This window comes from Pseudorca crassidens, chromosome 18, assembly GCF_039906515.1.
Source record: "Pseudorca crassidens isolate mPseCra1 chromosome 18, mPseCra1.hap1, whole genome shotgun sequence".
Taxonomy (NCBI): Eukaryota; Metazoa; Chordata; class Mammalia; order Artiodactyla; family Delphinidae; genus Pseudorca; species Pseudorca crassidens.
The window spans coordinates 61,179,016-61,197,542 of NC_090313.1; the positions used below are offsets into that span (position 1 = coordinate 61,179,016).

Below are 18,527 nucleotides of genomic sequence, written 5' to 3' on the forward strand. Positions count from 1 at the left end.
CATCTTTATCCCCTAAGAGTCGGGACTGTCTCTTTCTCAGGCTGGAACCCTTGTGGAAATCCTAATGGCTCAAAAAAGTTAGCTTCTAGCCAGCCTGGGTTTTACAGGTATATAAATCTATAGCTTTAGAATCATCACATATTATACTTTTAAAATTTATTAATTACTTATTTTTTTTAAAAAAAGGAAAGAAACACAGTTTCCAGTGGCAACAGCTTTGTAGAAAACCAAACTGATAAAACCCCATGGCCTATATTATCACTTATAAGACACTAAAGATGTGAAAATATGAAACATGTTTCTAAGGATAAATACATTCCATATTTAAATCTTTTCTTCCTATTTTTGTGTACAGTCACCTAAGAATTTTCAAAACCACATGTATCTAGTAAAAAGAGAATTACTTTTACCTGGGACCCAGGTCAGTGGGGCACACACAGCATTACTTGCACTAATCCTATGTGCATACTTAATTATTTCTTCAGAGGAGATAGCACCTGAGAGAGTCAAGAGGATAGTGTTAACATTTCAGTCTAGTAAACATACAAGTTTGTCAGTGCATACATCACAGATACACTTCATACTTAAAATATATACATTAGGTTAAAAAAGTACACTAGTAAATAACATGTATAGCACAACCCGGTTTTTATTTTAGAATATATGTATTTGTATTGTTCTTGTTACGTATGTATTACAGATCTAAGAAAAATCTGGAAGAACACACATCAAACATTTAACAGCAGTTAATCTAAAATAGGACAAGAGGCGAGTTAGATGTAAATCATACCTACAAATCATTAAAAGTAACCAAAGTCTTCATTATAATTCTGACTTTTAGTATGCAATCTAAAAGATCCAAAATGGAAGCCTTTGAAAGAGAGAAGCAGGACAGGACGAGAAGCCATGCTGAGCCTCTCGAAGCACCACTACATGTGCACACATCCCAAAGCCTTATCTAGTTCTGACTTCACAGTCTTTCAAGATCCACCTCAAATCCCATTTGCTTCCAGCCCATGTTCTCCTCTCCCAACAATTTAAAAAACCCACTGTCTTTATTGCACGTTTGGGTAATAGCCGTAACTTCTATTATTGCTTTTTATAACCTGGAAAAGGATGTGACACCTCCCTAGCAATGCCCAGCATAGTGCTATATAGCAGACACTTTATAAGAAAATTTATTGGAAACTTTTCAACAGCAGCAAATGATTACCAATAATCCTCTCATCAGTTTCTTGAAACCAAAATTTGGATTTTTCAGAAAGTCATTCAGTGTGCCCACAGTACTAACCTTTTCTTGCTTTTTCTATTGACTTGAGTTTTTCTTTTGCTTGGTAAACAGCTGTTGCCTAATTTAAACAACATTAAAAAAAGAAATATGGATTATTCAAAACTATACCAAGCCCAGTTTTTGGCTAAATTCACAAAATCATTTATCCCATAGAAACAATATGTAAAATTTGGAAATCCCCACAATTTATTTGTAATATTCTGAACCACCACTTGGGTATCATTTGTATCAGTTACAATCAAGAAAAAAAGAAACATTTATGAGTCAATCTCCATACACATTAGTTGTTAGAAACAAAATGTAAATTGGATTGTTCACTACCATATTTTCTTTATGTCATCTATCATAAACAGGCAGAAAACAGACCACGTACTACTCCCAAAGCATCCTATTCTTATATCTAGTTCAAGGATAAAATACCAAAAAAATTTTTTTTCTAGTTTACAAGATAAATTCTTGGATTGATAGTCTCATTCATTTATACATTACCATTACCTCCATGCTTAATGACTATTATAATGAACTCTTCCACCCACCCTCCCCTGGGCAAAGGCAAACTAAAGGGTAAAATGAAGCTAACCTAGTATATGCATCCTCCACCGTAACACAGCATTTAAGAGTATGGAGTCAGAGAGATCTAGGTTTATGTTCCATCTCTCAACTTTTACCTCTTGGGCAAGGTAGGTATTCATTTAAAATTATGGTTTTGTCTGTAAAAATAGAATAACGGTACTGACCTCATATAACTGTGATGAAGATTGAGATAATACACATGAAGTGCAAAGTACAGGGCCTGGTGCACTAGTACTTAATAACTGTTAGTTGCCACTATCTAAATCATAAAATTTAGTCTTTTTATAGTCCTTGTGTTCACTGTCTTTTGGAAATCTAATCTAGAGAGGAGCCAGCAATGTCTGGTCCATATGAGAATCAAACTCAGGTCTTCCTGCAATACCACCACATAACAATGACATTAGTTAGTATTTAGTGAAATAACTGAGCAAATAATAACAAATAAATTGTCTCTTTGAAATAGTAGCCAAGAACAAGAAAGGAAAAACTAGAGTCCTTAACATATATCTATATCTATATATATTTACATATAAATCCCATCTAGTTTAGGATGGAAGACTAAATAAATGTAAATTTTAATCAATATATAAAATTGGTATATACTTTTACTGATTTCAAAAATTATTTCTAAAACTGAAGTAGAGATTTAGACTATTAACAAATGAAAACTTAGGACAGGATAAAAGTAAAACTTCCCATTTCTATTAATTCAAACTTGTGAAATCTTCAAATAATGAAAATATGGCTCAAAAGTAATGCAGACTATCGGAAAACAATAATTAAAAAGGGAGGGACTTCCCGGTGGTCCAGTGGTAAAGAATCCGCCTTCTTCTTGGTCAGGGAACTGAGATCCCACATCTCAGTTGCCGCGGGGCAACTAAGCCCACGTGCCGCAACTACTGAGCTCGTGCGCCTCAATGAGAGAGCCCTCGTGCTGCAACTACAGAGCCCACTCACTCTCGAGCCCACATGCCACAACTAGAGAGAAGCCCGCGTGCCACAACGAAAAGATCCTGCGTGCCGCAACTAAGACAAGACGCAGCCAAATAAATAAATAAAATAAACGAATAAAATAAATAAACATTAAAAAAAAAGGGAATGACATGGTCTTTCATCTAACCAAAGTGACAAGGGGTCACTTTTAGACTTGGAAATTCAAGTTTTCTACCACTTCAAAATTGTAATAGATTTATTTTTCAGAAATAGAGTAAATAGTATCCTTTTTTACATTAAGAAACAGCCTCTATCAACTTACCAGTATCTGTTCCGCTTCCTTTAGCTGTTTTTGTAGTTGCTGAATATCACTGTCTCTTTTTTCTACTTCTTTTTCTAAAACTTGCATTTCATGATGGATTTTTCCCTGATTAAGTGCCAATTTCATTAGTTCTTGAAATTCCCCATCTCTATGAATTAACAACTCCAGGACCTGTCAGATAATAGGTGATTAAAGCAGACAACAGAATACTGAAGAACTACATTCCAGTGAAACAAAGAATCCACATGTGAATTGGCTAGTCCATAAAGTCTTAACACCTTCAAAGTACTGTTTACTAATCATTGTTAAAAATAGCCTACCTATGATTATTTTAGAAGAGATTAATATCAAGGTTTTCTGCTTTTTCTAATTATATGCTATTCTTTCACACAAAATAAAACAAACCTTTCAGAACTAGCAATATGCCAAAATGAGCAGGTTTATTCATTTCTCAGGGAAGGTAAAATTTGAGATGATTTTATTAGTTGACACCAGGAACTGAACAGACATTTCTCCAAACATATACAAGCGGCCAAAAATACATGAGAAGGTATTCAACTTCACTAATCACCAGGGAAGTGCAAATCAACACAACTGGATATGACCCTGCACCAGCTAGAACAGCTATAATCAGAAAGACAAAAGATAACAAATGTTGGTGAGAATGTGGAGACAAAGGGAACCCTTAGAATCTGAATTGGTGCAACTACTGTGGAAAACATTCCATTAAGTGTGGAGGTTACTTAAAAAATTAAAATTAGAACTACCATATGATCCAGCAATTCTACTTCTGAGTATTTATCCAAAGGAAATGAGATCACTATTTTCGAAAAGATATCTGCACTCGTATGTTCACTGTAGCATTATTCACAATAGCCAAGACAAGGAAGTAATCTAAGTGTCCATGAATGGATGAATGGATAAAGAAAACGTGATGTAAATCTATACACATGCACACACACACAAAGGAATATCATTCAGCCACAAAAAAAGAAGGAAATCTTGGCATCTGGGATAACATGGATGGACCTTAAGAACATTGCATTAAAGGAAATAAGTCAGACAGAAAAAGACAAACACCGCATGATCTCAGTTATATGTGGAATGTAAAAAGAGCCAAACACATAGAAAAAGAGCTCAGATTGGTGGCTGCCAGGGGGAAGGCGGCAAAATGGGTAAAGGTGGTCAAAAGGTACAAACTCCAGGCTATAAGATAAATAAGTTCTGGAAATATAACGTACACCATGGTGACTATAATTAAGAATACAGTACTGTAAATTTGAAAATAGCTAAGAGAATAAATCTCAGCAACTTCAAAAAGTTCTTAAAAAATGTGCAGGAGCTTCCCTGGTGGCGCAATGGTTGAGAGTCTGCCTGCCGATGCAGGGGACACGGGTTCGTGCCCCGGTCTGGGAAGATCCCACATGCCGCGGAGTGGCTGGGCCCGTGAGCCATGGCCGCTGAGCCTGCGCGTCCAGAGCCTGTGCTCCACAACGGGAGAGGCCACAACAGTGGGAGGCCCGCAAAAAAAAAAAAAAAAAAATGTGCAGAGGAACTGAACAGACATTTTTCCAAAGACATACAAATGGTCAACAGGTACATGAAAAGGTGCCACTTTCCCTGCAATTTTCTTAGAAGTTTTTATCATAAGAAGAGAAAGGACTTCCCTGGTGGTACAGTGGTTAAGAATCCGCCTGCCAATGCAGGGGACACAGGTTCGAGCCCTGCTCTGGGAAGATCCCATATGCTGCAGAGCAACTAAGCCCGTGCGCCACAACTACTGAAGCCCATGTGCTCCACAACAAGAAAAGGCTGCGCACCGCAACAAAGAGTAACCCCTGCTCACTACAACTAGAGAAAGACCATGTGCAGCAACAAAAACCCAATGCAGCCCAAAATAAATAAATAAATAGATAGATAGATAAATAAATAAAATTTGTTTAAGGAAAAAAAAAATAAAGAAAAGAAAACTGGGCACTTCCCTGGTGGTCCAGTGGTTAAAACTCCACACTTCCACTGCAGGAGGCATGGGTTCCATCCCTGCTTGGGGAACTAAGATCCCACATGCCGCGTGGTATGGCAAAAAAACAAACAAACAAACAAACTTAACCATGTGAGGTGATGGATGTTAACTAAACTTACTGTGGTAATCATTTTGCATTATGTACCTATATCAAATTGTTATGATATACATCTTAAACTAATACAATATTACATGTCGGGCTTCCCTGGTGGCACAGTGGTTGAGAGTCCACCTGCCGATGCAGGGGACATGGGTTCGTGCCCCGGTCCAGGAAGATCCCACATACCGCGGAGCGGCTGTGCCTGTGAGCCATGGCCGCTGAGCCTGCGCATCCGGAGCCTATTGCTCCGCAACGGGAGAGGCCACAACAGTGAGAGGCCCGCGTACCGCAAAAAAACAAAAAAAAACAAAAAAAAAAACAATATTACATGTCAATTATACCTTACCTAAATGATGAAAAAAACTCAATTTAAAAACTGCAATTAATAATTTAATAGAATCTGATCTTCCTGTTCTCACACAAAGTAAATATAAATAGGAAATTGTAGAAATGATGGGAGGTTTTTTTGTGTTTAATTCAAAAAGAAACCACTTACCTGGTTTTCCTCTCCAGACTGTAACAACTTTTGGTTTCTAGAAATCGCCAGCATTTCTATAAGTTCTCTATAAAACAAAAACAAAGTTTGCAAAGTAAATACAATAGAGGCTCTACCTGATCTCCACCTGACTGACTTGCTGGATTCACAGTACCCACAGCAAGCTGAGTACTCAGAGCTATTGCCCCAAAGGCCACTTTGACTGTGGACTTCAGCTCTCACTGGCACAGTACATTCTCACCAAGACTCAGCTGTGTTCATTACCAGGCCCATTTACTCAAACTTTACTATTACTATAATTGTATAAATTGAGTATATAAATACAAATGAAGTATGACTGTGAATAGGAAAAACTGTTTCTATAAAAACCTAAGCTTGGAAACACTTAACAGAGGTTTGTAAAGAATAACTATGGAACCAGGAGAAGTAAAGTCATAAAAACTCAGCAAGAGCCTGCCCTAAGTCTGCTTGATGAGTGTCCAAGTGCTCATTTCACTTTAAAGAAACCAAAGTAGAAAATGCAGACAATGCATTATGCGTGGTTTATGCAAGAAAAACTCCTACATAAGGGGTCTACAGGCCAAATGCAGCCCATCTGTGGTTTTTGTAAATAACTTTTCTTTGATGATAGCCACTCCCCTTCATTTACATATTGCCTGAGGCTGCTTTGCCACTACAATGGCAGAACTGAGTAGTTGTGACACAAAACTTCTCACCTGCAAATTTTTAAATTAACCAAACAGGTATCAGCTAAGAGGGATACTTACACATAATAAATCATACATTTCTAGAATGCTCATTTGTTAAATATGCTAATTTTCTACATGAAAAACAGTAGAATGATTGGGGAAAAATGTGTAGCAGGTAATATTCTATATATTAGTTTCAAAACTGTTGATATATGGGACTTAATTCAGAAATTATCCAGGAGAGGACAGCTTCACAATTAACTACCTGACACTACTAGTCAGCCCAGGGTTTGTACCTTCTCACTGGCTGCCATGCTATTTTTACCTTCATAGTTCCACCTTCCACTCACTAGCCTCAGGCTATTTTAGTGGATGGTGCAAATTGGACTCAACCTCCCTCCCATACACCATTATGTATGAATTAATTACCTAATTAATGAAAAAAGTAGATAAGGGAATAAAAAGTCTTCATTCACTCATTCAAATGTTTCTTGAGTGCCTATTACGTGCCAGGCACTTTCTAGATGCTTGGGTTAGTAAAGTGAACAATGGCAATTAAATTCTAATAGAGAAGACAAAAAATATGTAAGTAAAACCAGAGTGACAGGGGTTAGGAAGAAAATAAAGCAGTGTTAAACCAGAGAGGGTCAGTGAGGTAGTTTTGGCTACTTAAACTGGGTGGTCAGGGAAGGTTTCTCTATGGGAATATCTTTGAAGTAAAACATGAATTAAACAAGAGAAGCCAGCCAGGAGATGTGGGAGGAAAGAATGCTTGGTAAAAGACCCAGCTAGCTCACTGGCTCAAAGACGGGTTTGAGGAAATGTGGCCAGAGCACAGCAGGCACCAGGGAGCAGGATACAAAATAAGGACAATGGAGGGAGGGAGGGAGTGAAAGAGAGAGGGAGGGGGCGGGCTGGATTGTGTAGGGCCTTGTAGGTCAGGGTACAGGATTAGTATTTCACTCTTAAGTGCAAAGAGAAGCTACTGGATTATTTTAAACAGGCAAAGGACATGACCTGATTTACATTTTTAAACAACTGCTGAACTATCTGGAGAACAGACTGTAAGAGAGCTAGAAAGGGAATCAAGTTAGGTGGTTTTTGTAGTGTCCCAGGCAAAAGATGACACTGGCTTTGACTACGTCCTAGCCACTAGGATTTAGTAATGGAAATGGGGAAACATGGACAGATTTAGGATATATTTTGGAAGCAGAGCTGACAGGACTTGCTAATGGATTAAACAGACATTTTATGAAAATAGCATGTTATATTAGCCCTTTTCTGCACCCCATTAATGAGATGAAGAGAGTTGAGAACCCCTGGCCTAAATAAAAGCTGGTTTCTGTGGGGAAGGGATGGTGGTAAGGGGTTGGGGGTATGGTGGGAGATGCAGAATGACCCTTTCTTGCCAATCTGGGAGTATAAATCAACAGAAAACCTTACAAGGGCTTACTTTAAGGGAGGGAGGGAGAGGTCTGTAAGATTCAGTGCTCTTCACTAACTGTCTAGGACAAAGTGGAAACCTCTGTCCACTCCAAGGGTGAAGAGAGGCTGAAGGACCCCCTGTCCTCTCTCTCATTATGGGAGTGGGAGGCCCGCAGCGCTACAAAGGAAGCAGCTGTACTCCTGGCATGCCAAATTAGAATCCTCCCACATTTCCACACAAATATAACTTATACAGGGTTAGGTCCTATATTATTTGTGATACTACACTTCAGGTAAACAATTTTCTTTTAAATTAATTTATTTTTTAAATTTATTTTTGGCTGCACTGGGACTTCATTGCTGTGCGCAGGCTTTCTCTAGTTGCAGTGCGCGGGCTTCTCATTGCGGTGGCTTCTCTTGTTGCGGAGCTCAGACTCTAGGCGCACGGGCTTCAGTAGTTGTGGCGCACGGGCTTAGTTGCTCCGCGGCATGCAGGATCTTCCCGGACCAGGGCTTGAACCCATGCCCTGCATTGGCAGGCGGATTCTTAACCACTGCGCCACCAGGGAAGCCCCAGGTAAACAATTAATAGGCTGGTGGGGAAACCTCAAGACTCCTATCAATGTGGTTTCTGTTCCACAATGAGTTCTGAGTTACAAACAGGTTAAGAAAAACTTTTTAGACTACAATCTACCTATAGGTTTCTATTTTTTTAAATTCCTCCAAAGACTACCTGATTCTATCACATCTTACAAAGTATTGGATTGGCCAAAAGGTTCGTTCGGTTTTTTCCGTAGATGGCTCTAGCAGCGCTTAGTGGTCTTTAACTTCATTCAAAACAACTTTGTTAGACTGTACTGTGACAGCTGTCATGTCAGCATGCATTTAAAAAAGCACTTACCAAACCTGGTGAATTTTTGTGTAGCCATTTTAATACTGAAGATGGAAGAAAAAAAGCAACATTTTCAGCACATTATGCTTGATTATTTCAAGAACGGTAAAAACACAACTGAAATGCAAAAAAAGATTTGTGCAGTGTACAGAGAAGGCGCTGTGACTGATCAAACATGTCAAAAGTGGTTTGTGAAGTTCTGTGCTGGAGATTTCTCGCTGGATGATGCTCCACAGTCAGGCAGACCAGTTGAAGTTGATGGCAATCAAACCGAGACATTAATTGAGAACAATCAACGTTAGACCACGCGGGAGATAGCTGACACACAATATCGAAACCTAGCGCTGAAAATCATTTGCACCAGCTTGGTTATGTGAATTGCTTTGATGTTTGGGTTCCACATAAGTTAAGCAAAAAAAACCTTCTTAACCATATTTCCGCATGTGATTCTCTAATGAAACGTCACAAATATGTTCCGTTTTTAAAACAAATTGTGACAGGTGATGAAAAGTGGATACTGTACAATAATGTGGAACGGAGGAGATCATGAGGCAAGTGAAATGAATCACCACCAAGCACACCAAAGGCCGGTCTTCATCCAGAGAAGGTGATGTTGTATATATGGTGGGATTGGAAGGGAGTCCTCTATTATGAGCTCCTTCCAGAAAACCAAACGATTAATTCCAACAAGTACTGCTCCCAATTAGACCAACTGAAAGCACGAAAAGCGTCCAGAATTAGTCAACAGAAAACGCATAATCTTCCATCAGGATACCACAAGACCGCATGTTTCTTTGATGAGCAGGCAGAAACTGTTACAGTTTGGCTGGGAAGTTATGATTCCTCTGCGGTATTCACCAGACATTGCACCTTCAGATTTCCATTTATTTCGGTCTTTACAAAATTCTCTTAATGAAAAGAATTTCAATTCCCTGGAAGACTGTAAAAGGCACCTGGAACAGTTCTTTGCTCAAAAAGATAAAAAGTTTTGGGAAGATGGAATTATGAAGTTGCCTGAAAAATGGCAGAAGGTAGTGGAACAAAAGGGTGAATACGTTGTTCAATGAAGTTCTTGGTGAAAATGAAAAATGTGTCTTTCATTTTTACTTAAAAACCTAAGGAACTTTTTGGCCACCCCAATAATATACTAGAAGGCTATATAATCAGGTAAGAGTAAAAAAATATATGCCAAATTTCACAACCACTACTTTCTAAAGTCAAGAGGTTACAATAATGAGGTTTTTTTCATTTTTCATAAAAAAATGCAAAGAGAATAAGTTCATTCATAGGATAATGACAAACTTCACATATCACAGAATCAGTATAAGTATCTATGTGTGACTGGCCACATAATGGGACTTTTTGGAAAGCCAATCACATTGGAGCAGCCTCATTCTGTGGAGGAGTTCCAATGAGTCTTAGGTGGCAAACCAAAGTGACATCTCTTCCATCACCACCAACAACCATTTCCAGGATTATAAAAGAGAGAAATTCTCACTTGCTTACTGTCACCCAGTCTTTCTTTAGAGATGAACAAATAAAACAATGTGGCAGATACGGCATGAGAAAATCAGAGAAAAAGAAAAACGAATTTCTAAGACAATGGCTATTACCACAGGCAGCAGAGCGCCTCAAGAAAGAAGGCTTTGGGCTTCCCAGGTGGCGCAGTGGTTGAGAGTCTGCCTGCCGATGCAGGGGACACGGGTTCGTGCCCCGGTTCGGGAAGATCCCACATGCCGCGGAGCGGCTGGGCCCGTGAGCCATGGCCGCTGAGCCTGCGCGTCCGGAGCCTGTGCTCCGCAGCGGGAGAGGCCACAGCAGTGAGAGCCCCGTGTACCGCAAAAAAAAAAAAAAAAAAGAAAGAAGGCTTTAACCAATCTGTCAACAGATTCAGTGAGGACTACAAATTAACGAGAAATCCAAGTCTTTTTGGCATTCCTGGAGCATGGGAAGCAGAAGAACTACAGCTTCTTTTAGAGGAAGCAAAAGAGAACTCAGCACTTCAGGTGATCATGTACAACGGGAAAGCTGAAGGAGAAAGTTTCAGAAACACCGAGGTTCCTGAGGAAAATTTAAATGATTCAGAATTTCAGTGGATAAATACACTTCATCAAACGGAAAATGCTATACTTGACAATCAAGAATCAAATATAGAGAGGGATAAATTGGTCAAATCTAGATACAAGAGAATTTCAATTTAGTCTCAAATTTAACATAACTGATAAATTACTTAGCTATGCTATCTCAAGCAAAGAGTACACGAATACCAAGTATATGCACTCCTATAGTACCGACAGCATCAGGTAAACACACCATAGATAGACAGCCCAGGAGCCAATCTAGAGGCAAGATCTCAATATTGACTACTGGGCTGTCCAATGTCAGGAGATGTTCTCAAAGACCATTATACTGAATGGGTAGGCTCAGAAACACAGTTCCTGAACTTGGTGGACATGAAATATATACTAGGGTTACTCAGCAAAACAGACAAATTATGTTACAGCAAGTAAAGCTGAGAAAAGAAACGAATTTACTGGACTCCAGAGTAGAAGGGTGAGATGTAACAGTTCTTTGGTTATACTAAGGCAAAGATTTGAAATTCTCAGACTAAGACCTACTCAGAACAAAAGGCAGCATCCATTGCTTCCCAAAGGGGGTGTTACTTCTTCACAAAGTCAACATATTTACAGAAAAATTAATTACCACCATCCATACCATGTGGTTAGTCAAAATGAACAAATAATAAGGATCATTTTAACTCAACTAATTTCACACTCATCAGTGTCATCAAGATTCCTTAGCAAAAATTCTAGAAGTCAATCAAGTATTCGACTTGGGCTTCTGGTGAGAATTCTCCCAAAAGAAGAAAGAGCTCAAGGGAATATTTCAAACAGAACAAGACCCAGAATTCAAGCAAGTGGAAAAAATTGGCTCAAAAAGTAGCAAGGGAGGTATTTTCCAATTAACCATTAGCTGTTCTTAAACTATATGCCAATAAAATGAACAACCTACAAGAAATGGACAAATTCTTAGAAGGGTACAATCTCCCAAGACTGAACCAGGAAGAAGTAGAAAATATGAACAGACCAATCACAAGTACTGAAATTGAAACTGTGATTTTAAAACTCCCAACAAACAGAAGTCCAGGACCAGACGGCTACACAGGCGAATTCTATCAAACATTTAGAGAAGAGTTAACACCTATTCTTCTGAAACTATTTCAAAAAATTGCAGGGCTTCCCTGGTGGCACAATGGTTGAGAGTCCGCCTGCCGATGCAGGGGACGTGGGTTCGTGCCCCGGACTGGGAGGATCCCACATGCCGCAGAGCGGTTGGGCCCGTGAGCCGTGGCCGCTGAGCCTGTGCATCCGGAGCCTGTGCTCTGCAACGGGAGAGGCCACAGCAGTGAGAGGCCCGCGTATCGCAAAAACAAAAAAACAAAACAAACTGCAGAGGAAGTAAAACTCCCAAACTCATTTAATGAAGCCACCGTCACCCTGATACCAAAACCAGACAAAAATACCACAAAAAAAGAAAATTATAGGTCAGTATCACTAATGAACATAGATGCAAAAATCCTCAACAAAATACTAGCAAACCAAATCCAGGATACATTAAAAGGATCATACACCATGATCAGGTGGGATTTATCCCAGGGATGCAAGGATTTTTCAATATCCACAAATCAGTGTGATACACATTAACTGAAGAATTAAAACCATATGGTCATCTCAATAGATGCAGAAAAAGCCTTTGACAAAATTCAACACCAATTTATGATAAAAATTCTCCAGAAAGTGGGCAAAGAGGGAACCTACCTCAACATAATAAAGACATATGACAAACCCACAGCTAACATCATACTCAAAGGTGAAAAGCTGAAAGCATTTCCTCTAAGATCCGGAACAAGACAAGTATGTCCACTCTCACCACTTTAATTCAACATAGTTTTGGAAGCCCTAACCATGACAATCAGAGAAGAAAAAGAAATAAAATAAGTAAAACTGTCACCGCAGATGACATACTATTCAAAGAAAATCCTAAAGACACTACCAGAAAACTATTAGAGCTCACCAATGATTTCGGTAAAGCTACAGGGTACAAAAATTAATAAACAGAAATCTCTTGCATTTCTATACACTAACAACAAAAGATCAGAAAGAGAAATTAAGGCAACAATCTCATTTAGCATCGCATCAAAAAGAATAAAATACCTAGGAATAAACCTACCTAAGGAGACAAAAGACCTGTACTCTGAAAACTATAAGACGCTGATAAAAGAAATGGGAAGATGACACAGGTGGAAAGATACACCATGTTCTTGGATTGGAAGAATCAATACTGTCAAAATTACTATACTACTCAAGGCAATCTACAGATTCAATGCAATCCCTATCAAATTGCCAATGGCATTTTTTGCAGATCTTTAGAAGAAAAAAATCTTAAAATTTGTATGGAAACACAAAAGACCCCAAACAGCCAAAGCAATGTTGCGAAAGAAAAAGAGCCAGAGGAATCAGACTCCCTGACTTCAGACTATACTATAAAGCTACAGTAATCAAAACAGTATGGTACTGGCACAAAGACACATTTACAGATCAGTGGAACAGGATAGAAAGCCCAGAAATAACCCCATGCACCTATGGTCAGTTAATTACAACAAAGTAGGCAAGAATATACAATGGAGAAAAGATAGTCTCTTCAATAAGTGGTGCTGGAAAAGCTGGACAGCCACATGTAAATGAATGAAATTGGAACACTCTCTAACACCACACACAAAAATAACCTCAAAATGGATTAAAGACCTAAATGTAAGACCAGATACTATAAAACTCTTAGAGGAAAACATAGGCAGAAGACTTTCTAACATAAATAGCAGCAAGATCTTTTTTGATCCACCTCCTATAGTAATGAAAATAAAAACAAAAATAAACAAATGGGACCTAATCAAACTTGAAAGCTTTTGCACAGCAAGGGAAACCTTAAACAAACGAAAAGAACCCACAGAATGGGAGAAAATATTTGCAAACAATGCGACCAACAAGGGATTAATCTCCAAAATATACAAACAGCTCATGCAGCTCAATATCAAAAAAACAACCCAATCCAAAAATGGGCAGAAAACCTAAATAGACATTTCTGCAAAGAACATATACAGATGGCCAACAGTCATATGAAAAAATGCTCAACATCGCTGATTATTAGAGAAATGCAAATCAAAACTACAATGAGGTATCACCTCACACCAGTTAGAATGCCATCATCAAAAAGTCTACAAACAATAAATGCTGGAGAGGGTGTGGAGAAAAGGGAACCCTCCTACACTGCTGGTGGGAATGTAAATTGGTACAGCCACTATGGAGAAAAGTATGGAGGTTTCTTAAAAAACTAAAAATAGACCTATCATATGATCCAACAATCCCACTCCTGGGCACATATCCAGAGGAAACCGTAATTCAAAAAGATACATGCACCCCAATGTTCATCGCAGTACTATTTACAATAGCCAAGACATGGAAGCAACCTAAATGTCCATTAAAAGACGAACGGATAAAGAAGATGTGATACATATATACAATAAAATATTACTCAGCCATAAAAAAGAATGAAATAATGCCATTTGCGGCAACATGGATGGACCTAGAGATTATCATTCTAAGTGAAGTCAGTCAGACAGAGAAAGACAAATATCATATGATATCACTTATAGGTGGAATCTAAAAGAACGATATAAATGAACTTATTTACAAAACAGACTCACAGATTTAGAAAACAAACTTAGGGTTACCAAAGGGGACAGGTGGGGGGGAGGGATAAATTAGGATGTTGGGATCAACATATACACACCACTATATATAATAGATCATCAACAAAGACCTACTGTATAGCACAGGGAGCTCTGTATGTAATAACCTATATGGGAAAAGAATCTGAAAAAGAAAAATCTGTAATAGGGAAGAACCTTTGTATTCTATTACAAGTTAATTACTAAAGAGACGTTGCCTATAAGCTTAAATCATACATGATGGCCCATCTCTGGGAGTCCTGCCTCCGGGTAATGAGCATTAAGCTAAAACACCTTTGCTGAGCTCATGCGAAACATCTTGACCAGGCCCACCTGTGAAAGACTGCAGGGAGGAAGAAATGAACACATCCCCGCAGGAGGCTGACCTAAATTTTTGACTTTAGCCCCTCCCCTTTTAGTATAAAAGAAGCCTGAATTCTAACTCAGGCAAGATGGTTCTTCGGGGCATGAGTCCAGCATCCTCCCGGTTTGCTGGCTTTCTGAATAACGTCTCTATTCCCTGCCCCAACACCTCATCTCTTGATTTATTAGCCTGTCATGTGGTTAGCAGTAGGAGCCTGGACTTGGTTACAGATGTATATGTATAACTGCATCACTTTGCTGTACACCAGAAACTAAGACAACATTGTAAACCAACTTTACTCCAATATAAAATAAAAATTAAAAAAATAATAATAAAATAAATTTAAAAAAAGAAAGTTTAAAAAATAAAATAAAACAGTATTAATTTAAAAATAATGCTGTTGGAAAAATGGCACCAACAGACTTGCTTGACACAGGGTTGCCACAAAGCTTCAATCTGTAAAAAAAAAAAAAAAATCTGCAAAGTGCAATAAAGTGGAATAAAACAAGGTATGCCTATATATGACTTATTCAAAAACGTCAAAGAATGTTGACTACAGAAAAGGTGACACTTGAACTGGATTCTGGAGGGTAAATGAATGATTCATCAAGTTGGAGGTGGAGTAAAAACGGTACTGAAGATGAGGAAGCTAGCCAGCTTGAGAATGGGGAGCATTCACCGAGGCTGGAATAAAGGGTATGGGAGGGCAGAGGGATGCGGCAGTAAGTAAGGACAACAAGATGGATTAACAGGGGTGGAGAATGGCTTTACTGCACGATAAGCTAAAGAGTTTGAACTTTACTTCACTGGGCAATGGGAAGCTACCAAATATTCTAAAGCAGAAAAGTAATACCAGAAGCTTTTTTAAAAAGATAGCTCTGCTCTCAGGTAATATAGAAGGATAAAATGCAGAAGCATTAAGGCAAGTGAAACTGTTGGGAAGCTGCATTAAGAATTAATTATAACAGTGGGGATGGGAACATTTTAGCAGTAAGAACCAGAACAATTTTAACATCCAAGTGAATGCATTGGAGCTAAGGAACGCTTCAATCTGACAGATTACCATGAAAAATGGCAGAATAAGGAGGAGGACATCCAATTTCATCTCCTACCTCTGCCACACACACTGCACTCCAGCCACCCCAAACTGGTAATTCCAGCACCAAGTCGTGCGTGCTCCTGTTCCAGGCCTTTGCACATGCTGTTCCAGGCACATGCCGCCTAATAGGTCTGCGGGACTCATTCGCCCCATACAGTCCTTTCTCCAGGAAGCCTGCCCTAACTACCTATCAAAACAAGCTCCGCGCCACAGTCACTGTTGACATGTAAGTCTCTCCCCCTTGACACTGGGCTCCTTCTCGTCGACATCCAGCCTCCCCCGCAAGACCTCTCCCAGCGCGCAGCACCCAGGGGAGTTCCTGACATGTCTGTCGAATGTCGGTGGACGAAGGGACTCACACCCAGCGACCTCTAAGGTTCGCTACGATTGTGATAGTCAGGGGTTCCAGAGTCACTGTCAGTATTAAAATGTCCTCTAAAGGGGGAATATGCCGTCCGAGCCCCTGAGGGTTGCAGGCCCACGTCCCGACCCTCGTGCACTGTCCTTGGGAGCGTGCGCCGCAGCCCCGAGCGTGGCCCTCCCCACCAAGCCCAAGACAGGCCGGTGGTCCCGAGTCAGACCTCCCTGCCCAGCCCCAGCCAGGCCCTCAGGCCGACGGCCTCACCTCGACAAGACCTCCAGATCCTCCAGCGCAGACAGCAGCCTCTCACGCGTGCTGTTACCGCCTGCAGCTCCCGAGCCGCCGCCCGGCCGCTCCTTCTCCTTCTCGCCACTAGAAGACGCCGCCATTCTCCGCAACGGCCCAGCGTGCGCGCAGCTACGCGCAGGCGTGGAGAGGCGGGCTCGGCAAGCGGAAGGAAGGGTCACCGAGGCGGGGGACGAGAGGCGGGCGGGAGCGCCCCCTGTGCTCCTGGAGGTGCCCTGCGGGCTCCAGCGCCATCTGCTGGGCAGCGAGGGCTTCTCGGGTCTAACCCTTGGAGCGAGAGCCAAACCGAGAACAGGGAGGGGTTCCATCGCGGTCAGGGTCTCCTAAGCCTTAGGTTATTCAGCTGGAATGGGAAGCTTCTGCTCAACGGATTTCAAGCATTTGAGGGAATTACATAATGGCCTGCTTCTTGTGTCGTTTCTTCGTAAAATAGGCCGGGGTCTCCTCATATTAACCTCTCTTTAGTCTGCATTCCCATAACACTGTTCCTACCCTCCTGCTTGGGCTCTCAGGGAGGCAGTAAGCACTTTGGGACAGGAACCGAAATCCATCTTATTTTCTTATTGTGGTAAAATACACTTAGCATAAAATGTACCATGTTAACCGTGTTTAAGTGTACAGTTCAGAGGCATGAAGTACTTTCATACTGTGCACTACCATCACCACCTCCTTCCCCATAGCTCTTTTCATCTTGCAAAACTGAAACTCTGTATCCGTTCATCAACAATTTCCCATTCTTCCCTCCCTCCTTGCTTAGCCATTCATCTGTCAGGGACACTTGGCTTGCTTCCACAATTTCGTACTCCATCTTTATAATCATACACCCCCCAACAAACTGTTTTGTTCATTGCTCAAGATGACCAGCGAACTGAATCCATCAATATAGTATGAAAATGGTTGTTGAAAATAGTTTAAATAATTGATGTAGCACACATTCCAAATCAACCAAAAATGTACCTTAGCCCACTTTTCTGGGGGAGAATAATGCAGTAGGAGACCTTCCTTACTAGGAAAACCCGAAGTTAAACAGCACTGGCAGTGGGAGCTCTGTATCTGGCCCAAGTTGCTGTCACAGAAGGTGAGCTGGAAAGTTGTCACCTACAGACAACAGCTGGGAGTGAGGCAGGAGTACCTGTGGTCCCCTCGTTCCAGTCCTGTCCTCTGCTCTGTCCTTCTGAACGTGCCAAACCTGACTCCTGCTGGACACCCAGAGCTGAGGATTTCCTTGGGACTCATGCTAAATAAATTCATTCATGGTAACTGCTGAATAATAATAATAATCCAGAATGCCACTTTATTCTCTTACGATGAGCACAATTATACTCATAGACAAACCCACACAGGAAGCCATAAATTATCACCAGAATGTCGCTTGATAAACTTGGCAGAACAAATGAACATAAATAAAAACTTAATTGATGCAATCATATGGATTTGCACCTCCATAGTGTAGCGATATGTGCGTTAAAGAGATTGGCATATTTGTGTTCATAAGTCAGCGTGCCTCCTTCCCTAGACAGTGCAAGAGACTCGTGGACACCTTTTATTTTCCAACCACCCTCCACTTCTGCTCTGGGCTAACCCCTTCTTTTAATACAGTCAATTCTCAGGCAATGGACTAAATTAGATTTAAGCTTTCTTAATTACAATTGCATTCTAAGCATGCCTCCCAGTAGCTCTAGTCAATAATTTCTTATGTTAAGTTTCCAATGGGCTAAACTCCTGCAGCCTGTGTGGGTTTTGTTTACTCAACTCTTACAGGTTTGTCTTGGGTCAGGATTCCGGTGGGGGGAGAGAGGTCATATTAGTGTAGCTTCCACATAAAAGTTCTGGGAGGGTTCTAATTAGTTAAAAATGACCAATTATAA

The 18,527-nt window shown here is 40.3% G+C and overlaps 1 protein-coding gene across 1 annotated transcript in view; it reads right to left on the minus strand.

Annotated features, from left to right (window-relative positions):
- The window catches only part of MED4 (mediator complex subunit 4), a 20,482-nt gene extending 3,701 nt beyond the window's left edge, over nt 1-16,781 (minus strand). Inside the window, exons 1-5 of the mRNA XM_067713479.1 lie at nt 16,618-16,781; nt 5,739-5,805; nt 3,120-3,290; nt 1,292-1,349; nt 411-497 (exon numbers count right to left, since the gene is read on the minus strand). Of these exons, the coding sequence (XP_067569580.1) occupies nt 411-497; nt 1,292-1,349; nt 3,120-3,290; nt 5,739-5,805; nt 16,618-16,742 (508 nt within the window). The 5' untranslated portion in view covers nt 16,743-16,781. The remainder of the gene's footprint in view (nt 1-410; nt 498-1,291; nt 1,350-3,119; nt 3,291-5,738; nt 5,806-16,617) is intronic.
- Nucleotides 16,782-18,527: the final 1,746 nt, after the last annotated feature.